The sequence below is a fragment of the Podarcis cretensis genome, assembly GCF_951804945.1.
Source record: "Podarcis cretensis genome assembly, chromosome: 5".
Taxonomy (NCBI): Eukaryota; Metazoa; Chordata; class Lepidosauria; order Squamata; family Lacertidae; genus Podarcis; species Podarcis cretensis.
The window spans coordinates 46,435,624-46,452,700 of NC_137174.1; the positions used below are offsets into that span (position 1 = coordinate 46,435,624).

Below are 17,077 nucleotides of genomic sequence, written 5' to 3' on the forward strand. Positions count from 1 at the left end.
TTTCAAACTTCCAGCGAGAGGAGCCCAGAGGGCAAAACGCACCCAACTTTTCACACCTAAAACCCAAATACATGTATTTTATTTTATTTTTAGGGGCGGGGAGGTACGCCAACTGAAATACACAAGCAATCTGATCCAAGTTACCAACGATGTTTAAAATGCTTTATTTTCTTTTAAAAATATGTACAGATCTGAAATACACTATTATTATTTTTTATTATTTCCCGCAGATATAATTAATACTCAGGGCAAAAAGGAACTGTGGGGGCGGGCGAGAGGAAACTGGAAAATGACTGGCCACTCCAGCTTTTATCCTACCTGCGCGCACACGCAGACAGAGCCGCGCGGTTCTTTCTAAAGATGAGTTGATGTGTTGGGTTTCCTGTTCTGCTCGAGGTCGGAAAGTCACTTTGTTATTATGTCAGAAAAGGACAGACTAAAGAAAATGGGTTGTGGAGGGGGCTCGAGGGAGAGAGGGCTGGAAGTGACACACTCTCTAGGGCAGTCTAGAAATCAAGCAGAACAAAACTAACCCAGAGAGGATTCCCATAAATAAAATGGTCTGGGGTTTTTTTTCCCTTAAAAAAAAAATATAATCATAATAATGAATACACATGGTGTATTTCTTAACAATGCAAGAAGCACATTTCTCCTTTCCTATGAATAACAGGCGGGCGGGTGAAGAAAAGGTCGTGGGTGGAGACCGCGGCGTCAGTTCAATAGTCGATCTTGTTGTAGAGATTATAAAGAGGTAAGGCCGACAAATTGCTGCCTGGGTAGTATAAGGGAGCCGGGAAGGCGATGGATCTGGGAACCGGCACTCTGAGGAGGGAATTGTCTCTGAAAACCAGGGGCATGCCCACGAGAGTCTGGGCTGAGGCGTGGGCCATGTTGGCCGCCTCCAGTTCCGCCGAGAGTTGCCGTTTCCATTTGTTCCTGCGGTTCTGAAACCAGGTTTTCACCTGGGTCTCTGTCAGCTGCAAGCTGGAGGCCAGGCAGGCGCGCTCCGAGCTGCTCAGGTAGCGCTTCATGTCGAAGGTGGACTCCAGCTGGTAGACCTGGCTCCGCGAGAAAACCGTGCGCGTCTTCTTCTTGGCCGAGCTCGCCTGCCGCTCCGCGCCGTCCCGCTGCCGCTCCGACGAAGCCGGCGAGCCCGGCCCGAAGTGCTTCTCTTTCTCTTCCTTGAAGTCCGGCTGGGACGGAGAAAGGAAAGGCGGCGTCCGGTCAGAACTGATCGCCGAGCCGTTCCCCTTCGGGTTGCCTTGGAGGGAGAAATTAAAAAAAGGAAGGGGGTGGAGATGCCTTTCGGATCAGATTGGCATGGCCATGTGTCCCTCCCCACAAACACACACAGACACCACAACCCACAGACACCAATATACGAATCCCACAAAACACTAAACTCAGGGAGTCGATTGCTGCTTGTTCCAGAGCTCCAATTCTTCCATATCTTCCTAAGAAAATATTTATCATCGTCATCATTCTATAAACGAGTTGCAACTGGAATTTATGAAGTCCTTTCAAGGTCAGGCAAAAACTTCAATGCACCTCACAGGAGAGCAGCCCTCCTTCGCATTGGTGCTGCGCTCACGAGTAAGTCTGTTTCCAAGTGTTTCCTTTACAATCCAGTTCATTCTCGGTTATAATTCTAAAAGCGCAACCTCATACTCGCCACCTTAAAACTAAGCCCCGCTGAGTTTGATGGGATTTACTCCCAGGTAAGTTATTCTATTAAGGAGTGCAGCTTAAAGCTGCCACCGTATCCATACTTTCTTTTTTTTGGGGGGGGGGGTTCTGTAAGCGCCACGGAATTCAATCTGAATTCTTGGTCAACGCGGTGCAAGGGCGTGCCCGTGTTTTCAAGTACGACCCTTTTCCTGCTGAATCGAGAGAACTTGACTTTTTTATATCTTAACATTTCATAAATTATGTATTCGGGAATCTTGCGAAAAACCTCCGGCTTCTCTTGCCTTTTTGTTGGGGTGAGTGCGGGGGGGGGGGGAGAGATCACCGTTATCCATCATAATAAAGAAGTGATCTCCCCAAAGACTGGACGGAAAAGGCATGATAAGATAATAACATGTCTCTTAAAAACGAAAGGGTCCCTTAATCTGTATGACATCCGAATTTAGCACGCACAAAAGGAAACAAATACAGATTTTAAAAACAACCAAAACAAATAGCATTGAGAGAGCTTGAAAACTGCACCCTATACATTCGCAGAAAAGCTCAAACCGCTATTTGCCGGGCTTCCCACAACCTATTCCATTCCTGATGTCATCTAGGTTAATTTCGCCCCCTAAAAGCTCGGCGGTCAGAAAGACTGCTGTTCAAATAAAACAGTGGTTACTTGGCAAAGCTGTATTTTTCAACACACACACAACACGCTGCATTCTTCCTAATAACACGGTCCGCCAATATAATAAGATGCACCTACATATCATCCTTCCTAATTAAGAAGTAAAGGAGGGTTTGAATGTTTTTTCCTTTCTCTCCCCCCCCCCTCCCTTGGTCCAGTACTTACTGAGACACGTGAAACTGATGGGTTGGTGGTGTTTGTGGCACGTTTCTTTAGGACCATGCGAGTCGGGGCAGAAGCAAGCGGGGTGTTTCCAGCTCTCATCCGGCTCCTCTTCTTCCGAGGATATGGAGAGGCTCCTCTTCCTGCTCGGCCAAGCGGAGGCGGAGGCTGCCTGCTTGGAGCTGGGCTCCCTGCCTCCTTCCGAGGTGCCGCTGCCTAGGATGGACTGGATGGTGAAACTGGAGAGCGGAGGTGCTGCGGGACAACACTTGCTCGGGTCTTCTTTGTTGCTCATCCTGGGCTCATAAGAAACAAGAGAACAGCTCTCGCTTTAGAGGCGCGCTGGGGACAGGGGGTCTCGTCGGAGGGTGCGGGGGCTGCCTGGGGGGCTTGGCTACCTCGCCTGCCTTTGGGGGGACCAGTTTGGGGGGGTGTTTTTGGCGTGCCTTGGCAGGTTTTCCCTGAGCTTGCCGAGCCTGAATGCATGCTCCTTTCTCTCTCAGATCTCTATTGATCTCCAGGCGGCGGGGTGGCGTGGCTTCATTTGCATGGAGGTTACATCCGCCTCGGCCAATCACAGGCAGCCAGGCTGCCCCGGAAAGTTTCAAAATTCTAGAACGCTGTCAGCCGGCGACTTTGCAGGGCCACCGAAACCGACGTGATCGGATTGCCCCTTCTCGTCGAAACAGACAAAAAGGAAGCGGACCAGATTATTATTATTATTAATAATAATAATAATAATAATAATAATAAACCCACGATCTAGTCGGGGCTAAAAGTCCGCAGAGGTTTGATGTGTGTCCCAATCCACCCTTCCAGGGCTGGCCCTTAGCATTTATAACCCTTTAGGGTGAATCGAAGTTGCCTCAGTTTGTTGCCTTAAATAACGAAATGAGGCTTTGGGATGATCACACCGTTTAGCAATCTGATATGGGCGTTTGATTCGCGCCTACATTTTGCCAAGGTGTTAAGTAGCTGACATTGCCTGTATAAAATAAGTCCTGAGATCGGAGGTTGGGTTCTGAAGCACACTTGAATAATCTGACAGGGTTGACTTTCAGAGCAAACGGGTCCTAAACTATTCCCAGTGGTTCAGGAAGTGGCTAAGCAACTCTGCCTTAGACGTCTCCTTTCCTACCAATGGCAGAGACAGAAGGGGGAAAGACGACATTCCTAGTATATGGCTAATTGAGCTAGTACACAGTATGTGTTTCCTAAAACAAAGTATTCTCCTCATGCAACAGTCCTCAGAGTTTATATATATAAAATCCATGCACATACGCCCCGCTGCACTTGCGTATTTGTGTTCTCCATTCATTTCCAGTCTGGCTCTGCAAGCATTTGGGGCTCAGGCGGAAGGCTAAGAGGCTTGGCATTAAACAGCTTATGGAAAGAGATCTGGTATTTAAACCAGAAGGGCAGCATTCTAGCAACGGATCCTTGGCGCTTTCATTATCTTCACTTTTTATCCCCCGCGCAGCCCCCGAAATATCTTGTCTAGCAATGTCAATCGGGGAAGAAGGGAGGGGGGGAGAGACACCCATTCATGGATGAAAGCCAATGTTTTCGCTTTGCTGTTTAAACCCTCAGCCCAACGGGACGGTCACTCATCTGCATCCCTTGGGAGAAGGGCGGGGTGGGGTGGGCAGGAGGGTGGGGTGGGCAGGAGGGTGGGGTGGGGGGGACAGCCGGAGCCCCTGCTTTTCCACGGATGGGAGATTGCAGGCGAAATGAAAAGACTGCGCGCATTCAAGTTGTCTGGCGCCAAGCTGCCCAGGCAAGGAGCGCGCAGCAAAGCGGGCGGGGGGGGGGGGGGAGAGACCGCCTGCAATACAAGCTGAGAAATGCCTTCCCGTTCCCAAACTCATGCAGGTACATCCCTAATCTTCCCCATGGGATGTAATCCATCCCGATGGCGCAGGGTATATATAGATATATACGACGTATGTAACAATATGCAATTATTTAGGCTTTCTGAGAGGATTGACATAAATGCCTTCCAATGATTGTAATACAATCGCCCCGCTTCCTCTGGCCTTGTACAGCTTTGATCGCACTCAAAAAGTGGGTGGAGGGGTGGGGGAGGGAGAGGGAGAGAATCGTTCTCTCCAAAAGTTTTCAGAAACTTTCCTTTGGAGGGGGGGGCGGGCTGAGGGGTAAAAACGAAACGAGAGTCGTCCACTGTTTGCTGGGACAGCCATCCAATCGCATTGGGAAGGCGCGTGAAGGCAGGTGTCTTAATGAAAAGAGCACGTCCATAATGCAACATTTGGCTGTTTTAATGATTTACGCAAGACGCCGCCGTGGAGCAAGAGCCGGTTGTCTGCTTCCCGCGCTTTATCTGCGTGAGATTCACCAGCTCAGGAGGAAGAAGCGAGCAAAAGCGATGTCAATGTTGCCAGTAGTTGAAAGGGCCATTTATATTTTAGGTGAAGCAGATCCAAAGCGGTTGGTTGGTTGGCTGGTTGGTTTCCGGATGCCTCAGCCACCGTGGACATCTTCGAACCGCTTACTCCTCAAGTTCCCTGTTTGGGGATTGTCAAACATAGTGTGAAAACAGCACTGCCGTTCCTTTTTATTTTATTTGGAAAAGTGGGTCCTGCAACAAAGTGTTGCAAATGTATTCTCACCTCCGAAGGGCAAGTGCTTCTGTTCAGAGTGCCAGCCAGCCAGCGGAGCCCTTCACCAGGAGGCCGTTTCAGTTCTCCCCATCTGTACCCATATGCGCGCGCGCGTGCGTCTTTTCCTCCGTTTGCATCTGACTCAACATTTCGCGACTCCGGAACATGTTGAGACTTGTAGTTTTGAAGGGGGTACATCTTGCTGGGGGGGGGGCGGGGTTGAAGAAAAAAACTATCTCCCGCAAGGCTGCCCCGGTTCCCCGAGCATGAGGGCACGTCTCTGATTCTCAGTGTCCACTGTTGGCCCCTTTTGCCCTCGCCACCCGCGTTTGCTCTTAGAGGGAGTTTTGCTGTTCTTTTGGAACGTACCAGGACAGAGTGAGAAGGAAGGAAGATTATTGAGTTTGGTGTGGAACGTGATTTATAGTAGCCACGGATTCAGTTCGGCAGGATTCAACAGCATCACCTGCAACAGCGAAGCGGGACAAATTTCGATCTGTTGAATTTTGAAACGGTGCTGCATAGCAGAATGGGTTTTACAACGAGTAAATAATGAGCGCACGAACAGTTACTATTCACCACATGAAATCCCCAAAGTTGGGGGGGGGAACGATATTCCCTTTCAAACAGGTTTACTGGCTTGCACGCTGGGTAGGAAGGCGGAAGGTCTGGGTTCAAATCCCTCTCCGCATAAGCTTTGCATATTGGAAGCGATGACCAAGTTTTTTCAGTGCTCATGTCTAAATACAGTAAGCGGTATTGGGAGTTATGGGCACACTCCAGACTGTGGAAATCCTTGCTATCAATTCAAGTTGTGTGTGGGTTATTTATGATTACAGAGTGACGATAGGTCACTCTTCACATGCTCAAAGGCATTGTTTCAAGACTAGGCACTGTCAACAGATTTTGGGGGTAATCTCAACATTTTACATTCATAAGTACTGCAGAAGGTATATATTTATGGTTTATGTGCAATGTTAGATAGAATTACATTCAGGATGGTTTTACCCCCTCCGACTCCTAACGTTGCTCTGGGGTAGGATATCCTCCCACATTTCTCAATGGGTCATTGTTTGCGTTGATGACTGGTGCGGTTATGATCCTGACATGTCTGACATATTCTGCTCCAGCCCTTTGGAGGCTCCATCTTCGGGACAAGCTTAGCCATGTCTACTCAGAAGTAAGTCCCACTGGACTTGAATGGGGCTTACTCCCAGGGGGCTAGGATCGGCAATCATCTCTAGACTCCGACCTGCGCCAGGGCTCAGTTCTGAAAAGGGGGCTCAGTTCTGAAAAGGTGACGCAGCAACGAATGCAAGGCGCCTCTGAGCGTGTGCAGTACGCCTTTTGCGTCGCAAGCTCGGGCTTAGCTGGGAGCCGAGGAAGTGGAGAAGGGATCCCAGAGCGGAATTCGATTTCCAGTGGGACTGACTCGCACTCCACCGCTGCTGCCACTTCTGCTCTTACAAGATGAGTCCTGGAACAATGGACGCTGACAGTGCGTCAATCCGCCGAGGTTCAAGACTAGGCTTCCTTCATAGTGTCCACCCCTCTTCTACCCAGGCCCAGAAAGGGAGAGAGCAGAGCCCTGGAAGTGTTTTGTGTGTGGCGTGGGAGATGAGACCCGAGAGTCAACGTCTTTCCCTCTCCTTCGGTCCTCTTTCACGTCTGGGTTCCCCCTCTTTCCCCCGATGGGCTTTCTTAATGGGCTGATTATCCCCTTCCTCTCTCCCCCCCAAAAATACATAATGAGAGATAAAAGCAAGATTCCGATCAATACAGACAAATGTCAAGACGTTTCCAAATGACATTTTCATTAACTCCCAGCCCCCGTGTTAGGCCTCGGCATATTGAATCAAGTGCTTATAAAATAATTAGGGATAGCGAGATGACGAGCGAGCCGCGGCACGATCATTCACTCCCCTTAACTACTTTGGATAGACTCATTAAGGGGCTAATTGATTAGGGAAAGTGGCCCAGCTCCTCCCCTCCTCGTGCGGGGCAGGTGCTGTCCTGGTTTACCGCATTAACCTTTTCAGTGCTTTTCAACAGGCTCCAGACACATTACAAATGGTCAGCTTTAATCATGATGTCAGCTCATTAACCCGGAAAGACCCCGCACTGAAACACAATGTAAGGGATCGTCCTTCACTCAGCTCCGCAGCCGGCCCAGGCTGCTCCCTCCAAAGCCTGCCCGGAGAGAAGGGGCCGGGAAGAGAGAGAGAAAGGAGAGAGAGAGAGCGAGAGAGAGAGAGAAAGCCGCTTCTCTCCAGCTCCTTTGCAGAACGAGCCTCCCGGTTCTGTGACATCACACTATCTTAGGCCATCCATCCGGAATAATTTACCAACCTGCATGCCTTATCCGCTGTCACTAAACGCGCGTTAGGTAGACAGATGCGTAAAGTGGGAGACCTTTCTATGGACAACATCACCCTTTACAGCCATTCTCTGGATTAAAGGTTGCCACGTTGTACACACACACTCTCACAGACACACACACCTATAAAGCTGTATGATAGGTAGGAGTTTTAACCCCAGTTAAACTTGCCAAAATATACCATTTGTCTGATAACAAATGTTGGAAATGTAAAGAAAATGATGGAACATTCTTTCACCTCTGGTGGACTTGCCCGAGAGTGAAGGCCTTTTGGGAAATGATATATAATGAGTTGAAAAGGGTATTTAAGTATACCTTTACTAAGAAACCAGAGGCCTTCCTTTTGGGTATTGTCGACCAGAAGGTGTTAAAGAAGGACCGAACATTTTTTATGTATGCAACAACGGCAGCAAGGATACTCATCGCTAAGCACTGGAAAACTCAAGATCTACCCACACTGGAAGAGTGGCAGATGCAACTGATAGACTATATGGAACTAGCCGAGATGACCGGCAGAATCCGAGACCTGGGAGAAGAGAAGGTTGAAGAAGATTGGAAGAAATTTAAGACTTATTTTAAAAAGCATTGTAATTTGGTTGAATGTTAAGATGGGGGCTAGATCATAAATAATTGACCACCACTAAACTAGATGTAATTAGGATGATAAGTGAGATTGAGGGAAAATTTTAAACCTTTGGGAGAACCATTAGATTATATTCTAAATGAATGGGATATAAGAATGTAAACAGGATCATAAATTGCGGGGAAGAATTGACAAAGATGCAAGTGGGAGCGGAAGACGTGAGGGAGTCCAAAGAAGTTAAGAAGTTATGTTATGATATATGTTACATTGTTTATTATATATGCATTTATGTTTAAAAATTTCAATAAAAATTGATTTAAAAAATAATAATAAATTTGATTTTAAATTGGCAAAAAAAAAAAAAAGATAGGTAGGAGTTTTACAGGTGAAGCTCCCACCTACTTAATGTGCCTGCAACCCTAAACCAGGATTGCTCAGCAGTAAGACCCACTGAATACAGTAGGACTTTATTCTGAGTAAACATGCATAAGCTTTGTGCTGTACATTTCAGCCTCCCCTGCTGCTCTTAAAGGCATAGAAACCCAGCCAGGGGGAAAATTGGCACGTCTTCGCTGGCTTATAAATATAACTGGGTGGATAGCAGGATGTGCTCTCATTGTGAGTTTCCCAATGTGAGGGAGGACTAAAGTGTACTTGGGCACATCTACCACTACCCCTCCTGTTCCAGAACCAGATTTGATAAGCAGCAAATAATTAAAAGGTCTGAATAGTCAATAATCACCCACTGGGCTTTTTGCTGGCAGTCACCTATACAGATTAGACTCTCCACTGGATTTAAGGAGCAGAGGGATATGCCATGATTTACCTTGCCTGCAAGCAAAGACAGAAATAGGACCTGGAAGACTAGTGGCACCTAACAGCACTAGTTCAGTAGCAACTCAAGGGCCTTAAGGAAGAAATAAGTGATCTGGGGCATGTGTATCCCTTGTCCTGAGGCTGCAGATGGAATATCCCTTTCCAGCCAAAACTGGTGCAAAAACTGAGTTGTCAACCTTAAACCAAAAGAGATTCTACCAGCTGCTCTTGTCCCTCTGCCCTGAGACAGATTGTTATCCTGCACAGGTTGTTAATAGCTATGAGCTCAGATTTTTCTTTGAAAATGTGCTAGGATGATTCTGCTCTCTTAGTAGCATGTTTGGATGCTGAAGTTCTCTATGCAATCCTGTGCAGACCTACGTGAGAGTAAATCCCACTGAACACTGAATTCAAGGTACTGATGTTGACTTATAAAGACCATAATGACTTTGTGTCCAAAGACTTAAAAGAGTGTGTCTCCATGCTAACTGGGGCCCTCAGCTCTGCAAGAGAAGATTTTCTCATGGCATTGCTGATGAGTGTTCTCCTAGTGGCTGCAGTTGGGGCCCTCTTCGTGGTGGTCCATGTTTGTGGAACTCCCTTCCCTTAGAAGTGTGTCAATCATCCTCATTTTGAAGTGCTTGCCATCAGTTTAAGACACATTGATTTATTCCACCAGGCATTTGAGGCAGGTGGATATTTGTACTGGGGCACATGTACTCATGGTTACTGCTGTACTGGTATGATGAGTTACAAATTTGGGTCCCAAAACATGTGTCCTTGAAGTCTGATAGTGTCTCTTGCTTGCCTAGATAGAGGCTAATTAGGTGTGAAAATGTGTAGAATCCAGCCAACTCATTGTTCCATCTACTTTGCCTCTGGACCCACTTACTCCTAGACTGTGGTCCTCAGGCTGAAAGAGTTTCCCTACCTGTGTTCTACATGTTTTAACAAATGTATCTTTAATCATGCTTTGAACCCATTTACTTGAGAAACAAGTTAGATTGACAAACCCATAATTTTCTAGGGTGGGTATTTGTCCAACATATTTTGCAATAAAGACTAATGTAGATAACTAACTATCCTGCCTTGCAATCTCCCTGTACTTCTTTAGTGACCCTTTCACACCTTTGTCATATAATGGTCCTACCTTATCTGGTTTCCTATTACCCATGTAAAAAAGAAAAAGAAAAAAGCTCATTTGTAAGCAGCAGTATCCATTACACTTATTCCATCAGTGCAAGGATTTACATTTGCAAAACAGAACTTCCTCCCACTCACATGCCCCACACACTCCCCAAATCTGCTCCAGAGGATTAGGAGAACCCCGAAAAACAGAATAAGGGAGCATGCAGGAGAGCAATAAAATAAAATAAAATAAAATAAAAAAATCCCAGTGTGCAAGCATGAATCCTTGCACTGACAGAACAAGTTCCTTTGCACAGCACTGGCATTATATTTGGCGACATCCATCTCATTTTTTGTTCTGCAGGCTCTCTGTTTATGTGTGTACAGTAAGCCCACAACTTTCACAGGGGTTACAATTTGGGGGTGACGCCTAAAACCATAACTGTGTATAGTCAAAAGACACTTGAGGCAGTGGAATTTGGAATCACCAAAATCCTTTTCTCTGGATGCCCACCCCCTTTTTACTTTAAAACAAAAAACAAAAAAACCAAGTGTGTAAAGCTGAAGGTGCACAAGTTAAATGAGTGTAAGTTGTAGGCTTACTACATTATCTTATTACTGAGAGTTTGTGCTCCTTCCAATTCTTCTCATCTGGGAAAAAAATCCCTTTTTTAAAAAAAGAAAACCTTCTTGCCTCTCATCGCTTCCATGCCCCTCCTTATTAACAGCACTGACATCCTAATGATCTTAGGTTGCCATCCTATGCACATTTATCTGGGAGTAAGTCCTATTGATGTCCCAGGGGTTGAGAACACATGTATAGGATTGCACTTTTAGTCTGTGCTATACATTGTGCCTGAGCTTCTGTTTTAGTGGTTTTAAATAACCTTCAAGCTTCCTGAAAGGATTTGACCCTGCTGACCCTCCCTTTCAAATTCCTTTTAATGAATCCCCTCATTTCCTCTTTTGAAATTAAATGTGACTGTGTTGGACTTTGTGGGCAAGTTTCCACTCCTGTATATGTTGCATTTAATAGCACTGTGGTCACTGTTCCCAAATGGCTTGACAATACTTCCATCAAATCCTGGAAACCACTCAAGATTCACTTCTTTCTTCATCATAACCCAATTATTCATTTCCCTAGTTAATGTGAGGGTAGATGAAATCACTCATTAGTACAATTTTTTTTCCACCTCCGGTTGCTTCTTGGTTTCTTCCTCAAATTTCAAGATAACCCTTAGAGTGGATAACCCCTTATTACACATTTGGGCATAGTATTTTCCCAACCAGCATGGTTCTCTGGTGGGGGTGAAAGTTCCTCAAGATTATTTCTAGCTTGTTAAGAGTCTATGCTAGGTTCAAGAACCTATTTGGGCTTGTGAGCACATCTGCAAACTGGAGACATTGTCTTGGGCTATACACACACTTGCAAACACACAGCAAACAAGCACCCACCACAACCAACCCTGATTGACTACAACAGAATACTTGTTTTAAGCCTATTTTCAGCAGGGGAAGGGGACTGTCAGCAGCCTAGAAGGCCACTGTGGGTGCACATGAACCCACAGGCATAACATTGTGGATTCTTGCTCTAGCCCCTATTTGAACTATAAGGAAACAGCACCTCCACTATGTTCTTTCCCTTCCCTTCCATAGGAGCCAATTCCTAAGGATCAAGGCTGAGCCCTCATAAAAGTTGATGGGTGTTGCCATTCAAATAGTGTCCATACACCATGTCATGAGATCGATTATGCATGGCAGGGCTTACTGCCCCCCCCCCAATATTTTATTCAAGTTGAACCCCTGTTTCTTTCTATATATACTGCATCAGCATACAATGATATCCCACTGATTTCCAGTTCTGTGCCATTTTTCTGATATGTGCATGTTCTGTTGGGAGGAGTCATTATTCAATAGTAAAGCACATACTTGCTCTACAACGCAGAACACTATCCGATTCAATCCCCAGAGTTCCCAGTTCCAGAATTTCTGAGAAAAGGAAAGACCTTCTCCTGAAGCCATAGAAAGCTATCCTATGAGAAAAGTCCTCAGTTCCAGACTGCCTTTGACCTCTGCTGCCTGGGAGGAAAAGTTGGCACCTCTGAAAATTGAGGGGGTGAGGTGTATTTTCATAGTTCAGTGATACAGACCATAATCAGCACATAGGAAGTCTCAGGGTCACTTCATGCCCTATCCCAACCAAGATTATTCTGTTCAGGGCCAGCCTACCATTAGGCTTCAGACAGTTGGTTTTCAATGTCATGAAAGGGCAGCAAATTGTTAATTATGTATTATTGGTATGTTTACTGCCAGGGAACAGGAGAGATGTGTCTGGGATTTTCTGTCTGAGAGGCTGTAACAAACTTTATCTTCTGATATAGATCAACAGTGTCTTCTGATCAGACCACTCCTCTGGTCTGCAACAGACAGATTTCCTGTCTTTTATTTCCCAATAAGGTTTCCAAGGTTGTTGTTGTTTTTTAATGGGCCAGCTAGTCAGAACTGTCTCTAGCCCTTTTGTAATGTAAGCTCAGGGTCATTAGGGCAGCGGAGCTAGCCTTTAAATAAATTTTTGACAGGCCCAGAGATCACAAAACATCCTCCCTCTGTCAGAGGCAGGCTGCTTCTGGTCTCTACATTTCATAAACAAGGGAAGCTTTGTTCTTATCATTTTGCCCTGCTGATTTAGAACCATGTCTTCCGCAATGAACTCTGCACATGCTCTGAATTACAAGTCTGGGGAAGCACATAAAATTCAAGCTAGCTAAGTTAGTTTGGCTTTTTGATTTCATTTAAAGTCTGTGTGTGTGATTTGTTGCCTTCCTGTTCCTTTTTTATTCCTGTTTTCCCTTTCCCCCAATAAAAATCTTTTTAAAAATATACTTCAACATTTGGCTTCCTTGGCTTTAAAAGCAATTCTCTGGTATTTCTCACTAGGATCTTCCCCACATGATAGACTGCACAGGGGTAAAGCTACCCCTTACGTTCTAAGGGCATTTCACAAGGTTTTGCTCAGGCCTGTGTGCTTTGGGCTTAGTGGAAATAAATCCAAAGCCCCTCTCTTTATTTTTTCCTGGAGCTGGGCTGAAAAGAGAAGTCCTTGGCAGAAAGCCTCAGAAGCTTCCTAAACAGCTAAACAGACCAGACTTTTCCTACTGGTGGCCCCCTTTTATATAAGGTCTCCCCTCATACATAGGCTGCCTTAAGTCAGGTTGAATGTCCTGACACATTCAAGCCCTTAGGGTATGTTAGAAGGGTTCAGCCTAACTGGTAGAAGTCTATCAATATTTTTTTTTGGGTGGGGAACAACCCTTATTTCAAAGCAGGGTCCACCAGAATGGCTCCCTGTTTCTTGGTGCAGCCTCCTCCAGCCAGTGCTGCATGGAATTCTGCCTACTTCCTCCTCCTTGGTCCCATAACACCTTTAGATTTCAAAAGGGACATATTTTTCTGTGACATTATGCCCCTCCATCTTCTTGGCAACCACCCAAATCTCCTGTTTGTCAATAGATTTGCATCTAGCTTACCAGTCACCAGGCTGGTTTGCAGAAGCTAATCCAGGAATTTCTTTTCTGGTACAGTTCTGCAGCTTGTATTTTCCCTCCATATCTCTCTGGTACCCTAGATCTATGACAATAATAAGCTAGATAGGGTGAATAACCTTTGGCTAACAGGCCAATCTGCTGGTGAGCAGAGGGCTCAATCCTGCTTGGTGCTGCTAGCGAAGCATGTTCTCTCCACCCTCACCTCAAGATCAACATTTACAGATGGCGAGACCACCCATGATCAGTCTGGTTGGATGAATGGTTTGACTCAGTGCAAAGCAGTCAGACTCCTGATCCACCTACCTCAGTACTGCCGGCATGGACAGGCAGTGGCATTCCAGGCAGCGGTCTCTCTGGGCCCTGCTTTGTGATGCTAAGGATTGAACCCAGGACCATTTGTATGCAATGTGTGTGCTCTGTCACTGAGCAGCAAACAACTGGTATTATCTCACCCTGTGCAGGTGTCAGTGGAGTCTCATCCATTCTATTCCACAATCTTGTGGGTGGGTGGGTGGGTGGGGGAGTTGTAGAGTAAGCTGGGGGTGGGCCTAATGTTCTCCCATAGATCTGGAAATGTATAGGGCCCTGTGTTAACAGTCCTCTTGCAGTTTTAAGACTACCCGATTCAGGCTGCAATCCTAGACATATTACAGAGCAATCCCCATGGAATTCAGTGCAATGGTCCATGTACAATTATTGTGGCATGAATTCACACTAGAAATTGTGACATCAGGGACCCCTTTTGGACCAAGGCGGAACATTTAAATGATATACAGTCATACCTTGGTTGTCGAATGCCCTGGAACTCATACGTTTTGGCTCCCGAACGCTGCAAACCCAGAAGTGACTGTTCCAATATGCGAACGTTCTTCCGCGGCTTCTGATTCACTGCAGGAGCTTCCTGCAGCCAGTCAGAAGCCGTGATTTGGTTTTCAAACGTTTTGGAAATCAAATGGACTTTTGGACAGATTCCATTCGACTTCCAATATCTAAGTGTCCACTGTTTCTTTGCAGAGGAGGAGGATATGGAGAGAACCAGAACAAGTGGAGGGTGCACAACTTTTCTCTTACTGGAGGGGCAACTGTGGCATCAGGAATCAGGGATCCCTTCTGAACCAGACATTTTCCACAATTACAGGTGCTAACTGCAAAACAGTGGTGCCTAAGTGTCCACAAGACTTTTGCAAGGGAGGAGGATGGGGAGAAAACCTGAACTTTGACATGCCTTCTTGACCTCCAATTGGCCACACCCCCAATGCTGTCAGACATTACTGCAATCAAACCAGCAGTTCATGTTTTGCCAGATAGGCACATGAAAGGGCTGTGAGTCACAGAGCTTTCCTATACAATTTGCTAGAGAGAACTCTGAGATCACTTCTTTGGTCTGCCTTGGCAGGAAGCTGTAACTACTGCCAGGACAGCCTCTTCTTTCTTCATCATACTTCCAAGCTGACCATATGTGCGTGTCTGAGTTCTGCAGTTCAGACACCATTTCTGAGCTAGCATTTTGTACTTTTGTAACTTACATAGTGGTTATAAACCTGTCTTCATTTTGCTACTGGAATCGCTGCTTCAGTTACATATGTAAGTAAATACTACTTTTATTTCTTCACAACACAATATGTGTGTGATTGTTGTTTTTAAAGAGGAGAAAAAGGAAAATCCAGTCTGCCTTAAAGCATCCTGGATTATTGTTTATGCAGTGTTCAAGCTGCAGAGGATGGTACTCTGTTGATCTCATTCACATGAGCAAGGAAAGATAAATAATATATCCTCTCCTAGTGTCTAAATCCACTCCTACAAATGTGACTTCTTAGTAGCCTCACTAGGTCTATGGGACACCAGCCACCACTGGGACTCCTGTGGATCCAGGAAAGGAAAGGGGCAAACAGATGCTGGTAGACCCTCCCTCCATTTCTAGGGATGTGTTTCTTTACACTAGACTTTCCCATTCAGTTGAAGCTGACCATAATGACCTAGAACCCATAATTTTTTTAGGCTGTGAGGAACAGCTGCAAGCTCAAGAGACTGCAAGCCTGATACTCACTACTTGCTGGTACTTGCTTCTGCATAAACCTGGCTCTGACTGTCCTGCAAAAGTCTCTCTTTACCAGAAGATCAGACCCTTCTCTTAATCCTACCTCCCTCCCAGGCACACTTGGTGGGGACGCAGGACATGGCCTTCTTGGTGGCTGCTCCCAGACTTTGGAAGTCCCTTCCTAGAGAAATGGACTGGCTCCCTCCTTGTTGTCCTTCAACTGGTAGGTGAAGACTTTCTCATTCCAACATGCTTTTGGGAACTGCCTGCTTCTGATGAAAAGGCCTGGTGACATGCTGCTTTTTATTGTAATTGTATAGTTTTAATTATTGTTTTCAGTGGTTCTTATTTTTATCTGTAAGCCACATTCAGTCTTGTCAGGGAAAAGGGTAGTTAGTAAGTAAGTAAATAAATAAATAAATAAGGCAGGCAGGCAGGCAGGCCTGGGAGGGAGTCAGCCAGTCCATTGGCTCCTTCTGATTTGCTGAGTTAAAGTGAGGCATATGCTCCTGCAGGTCAGGAAAAGCCCTGGGTGAAATGGTGATATATTGGGCCTGGCGAAGAGGTGGAGGAGAATTTACAACCAGGGCAGACAGGGCGTGAAATCTGCCCTGTCAGAGCTAAATGGGTGCATTTTATACACACCCGTTTCGGCCTAAAGTTGTTAAATGGCCACATCTGTCAGGAAGGGGGAGGCGGGGAGAAAGGAGAGAGGGAACAGCAGATATTACAATCGAAGAGGCTTTTGTTGATGTCCCTGAATGGACACCTAGAAAGCCTCGTCTTCACCCAACAACCATTTTACTATATGGATTTTTTTTTTGCTTTGTTTTGTTTTGGGGATCGCCTTTGCTTCCTACCCCCAGAGCGGAAGCATCTCCTACAGCCTTTTGACGAGGACTCTCCACTGATCAATAGCAGGAGCCAAAGCCATAGGAGCAAGATGGTGACACCGAGGCTTATGGCTCTGTGAATTGTGATTTCCCTGGAGGCCTGAGTGCCTCCTTCTTTCCCTCAGCTCTGGGGCAGCAGTGGCTAGGGGCTTCTGAGCAGAGGGGTTCCGGGGCTCATGCTTGTCTGATTAACGGTCAAAAGTCTCTCTGCACCCAAACAGTGGGGCTGGGGGGCTGGGGAGGGTGTTCAGGATGAGTATGAGGATTTATTTCACACATTACAAAACTTAGCCTTGGGGGGGGGGTGACCTTCCCTGGTGGGCTGGGAGACTTCTTCCCCCTGCCTTTGTCCTGTGGTAGCACATGGCTTCCCACAAAGAATCATGGGAACAGTAGTTTACCCCTCACAGAACTACAGCTCCCAGCACCCTTAACAAACTGCAGGCCCCTTTCTTGTAGGGATGTGCACAGAAACTAGGAGATATTATAATTCCTTACATACATTTGTGAATTTAGCAAAGTACACCCCTTTTGCGACTACAGCCTTTTTGACGA

General features: G+C 46.1%; 1 protein-coding gene across 1 annotated transcript in view; it reads right to left on the reverse strand.

Annotated features, from left to right (window-relative positions):
* Positions 1–231: 231 nt before the first annotated feature.
* The window catches only part of HMX2 (H6 family homeobox 2), a 32,576-nt gene continuing 15,730 nt past the window's right edge, over positions 232–17,077 (reverse strand). The window contains exons 2-3 of the mRNA XM_079976769.1: positions 2,525–2,817; positions 232–1,261 (exon numbers count right to left, since the gene is read on the reverse strand). Of these exons, the coding sequence (XP_079832895.1) occupies positions 717–1,261; positions 2,525–2,817 (838 nt within the window). The 3' untranslated portion in view covers positions 232–716. The remainder of the gene's footprint in view (positions 1,262–2,524; positions 2,818–17,077) is intronic.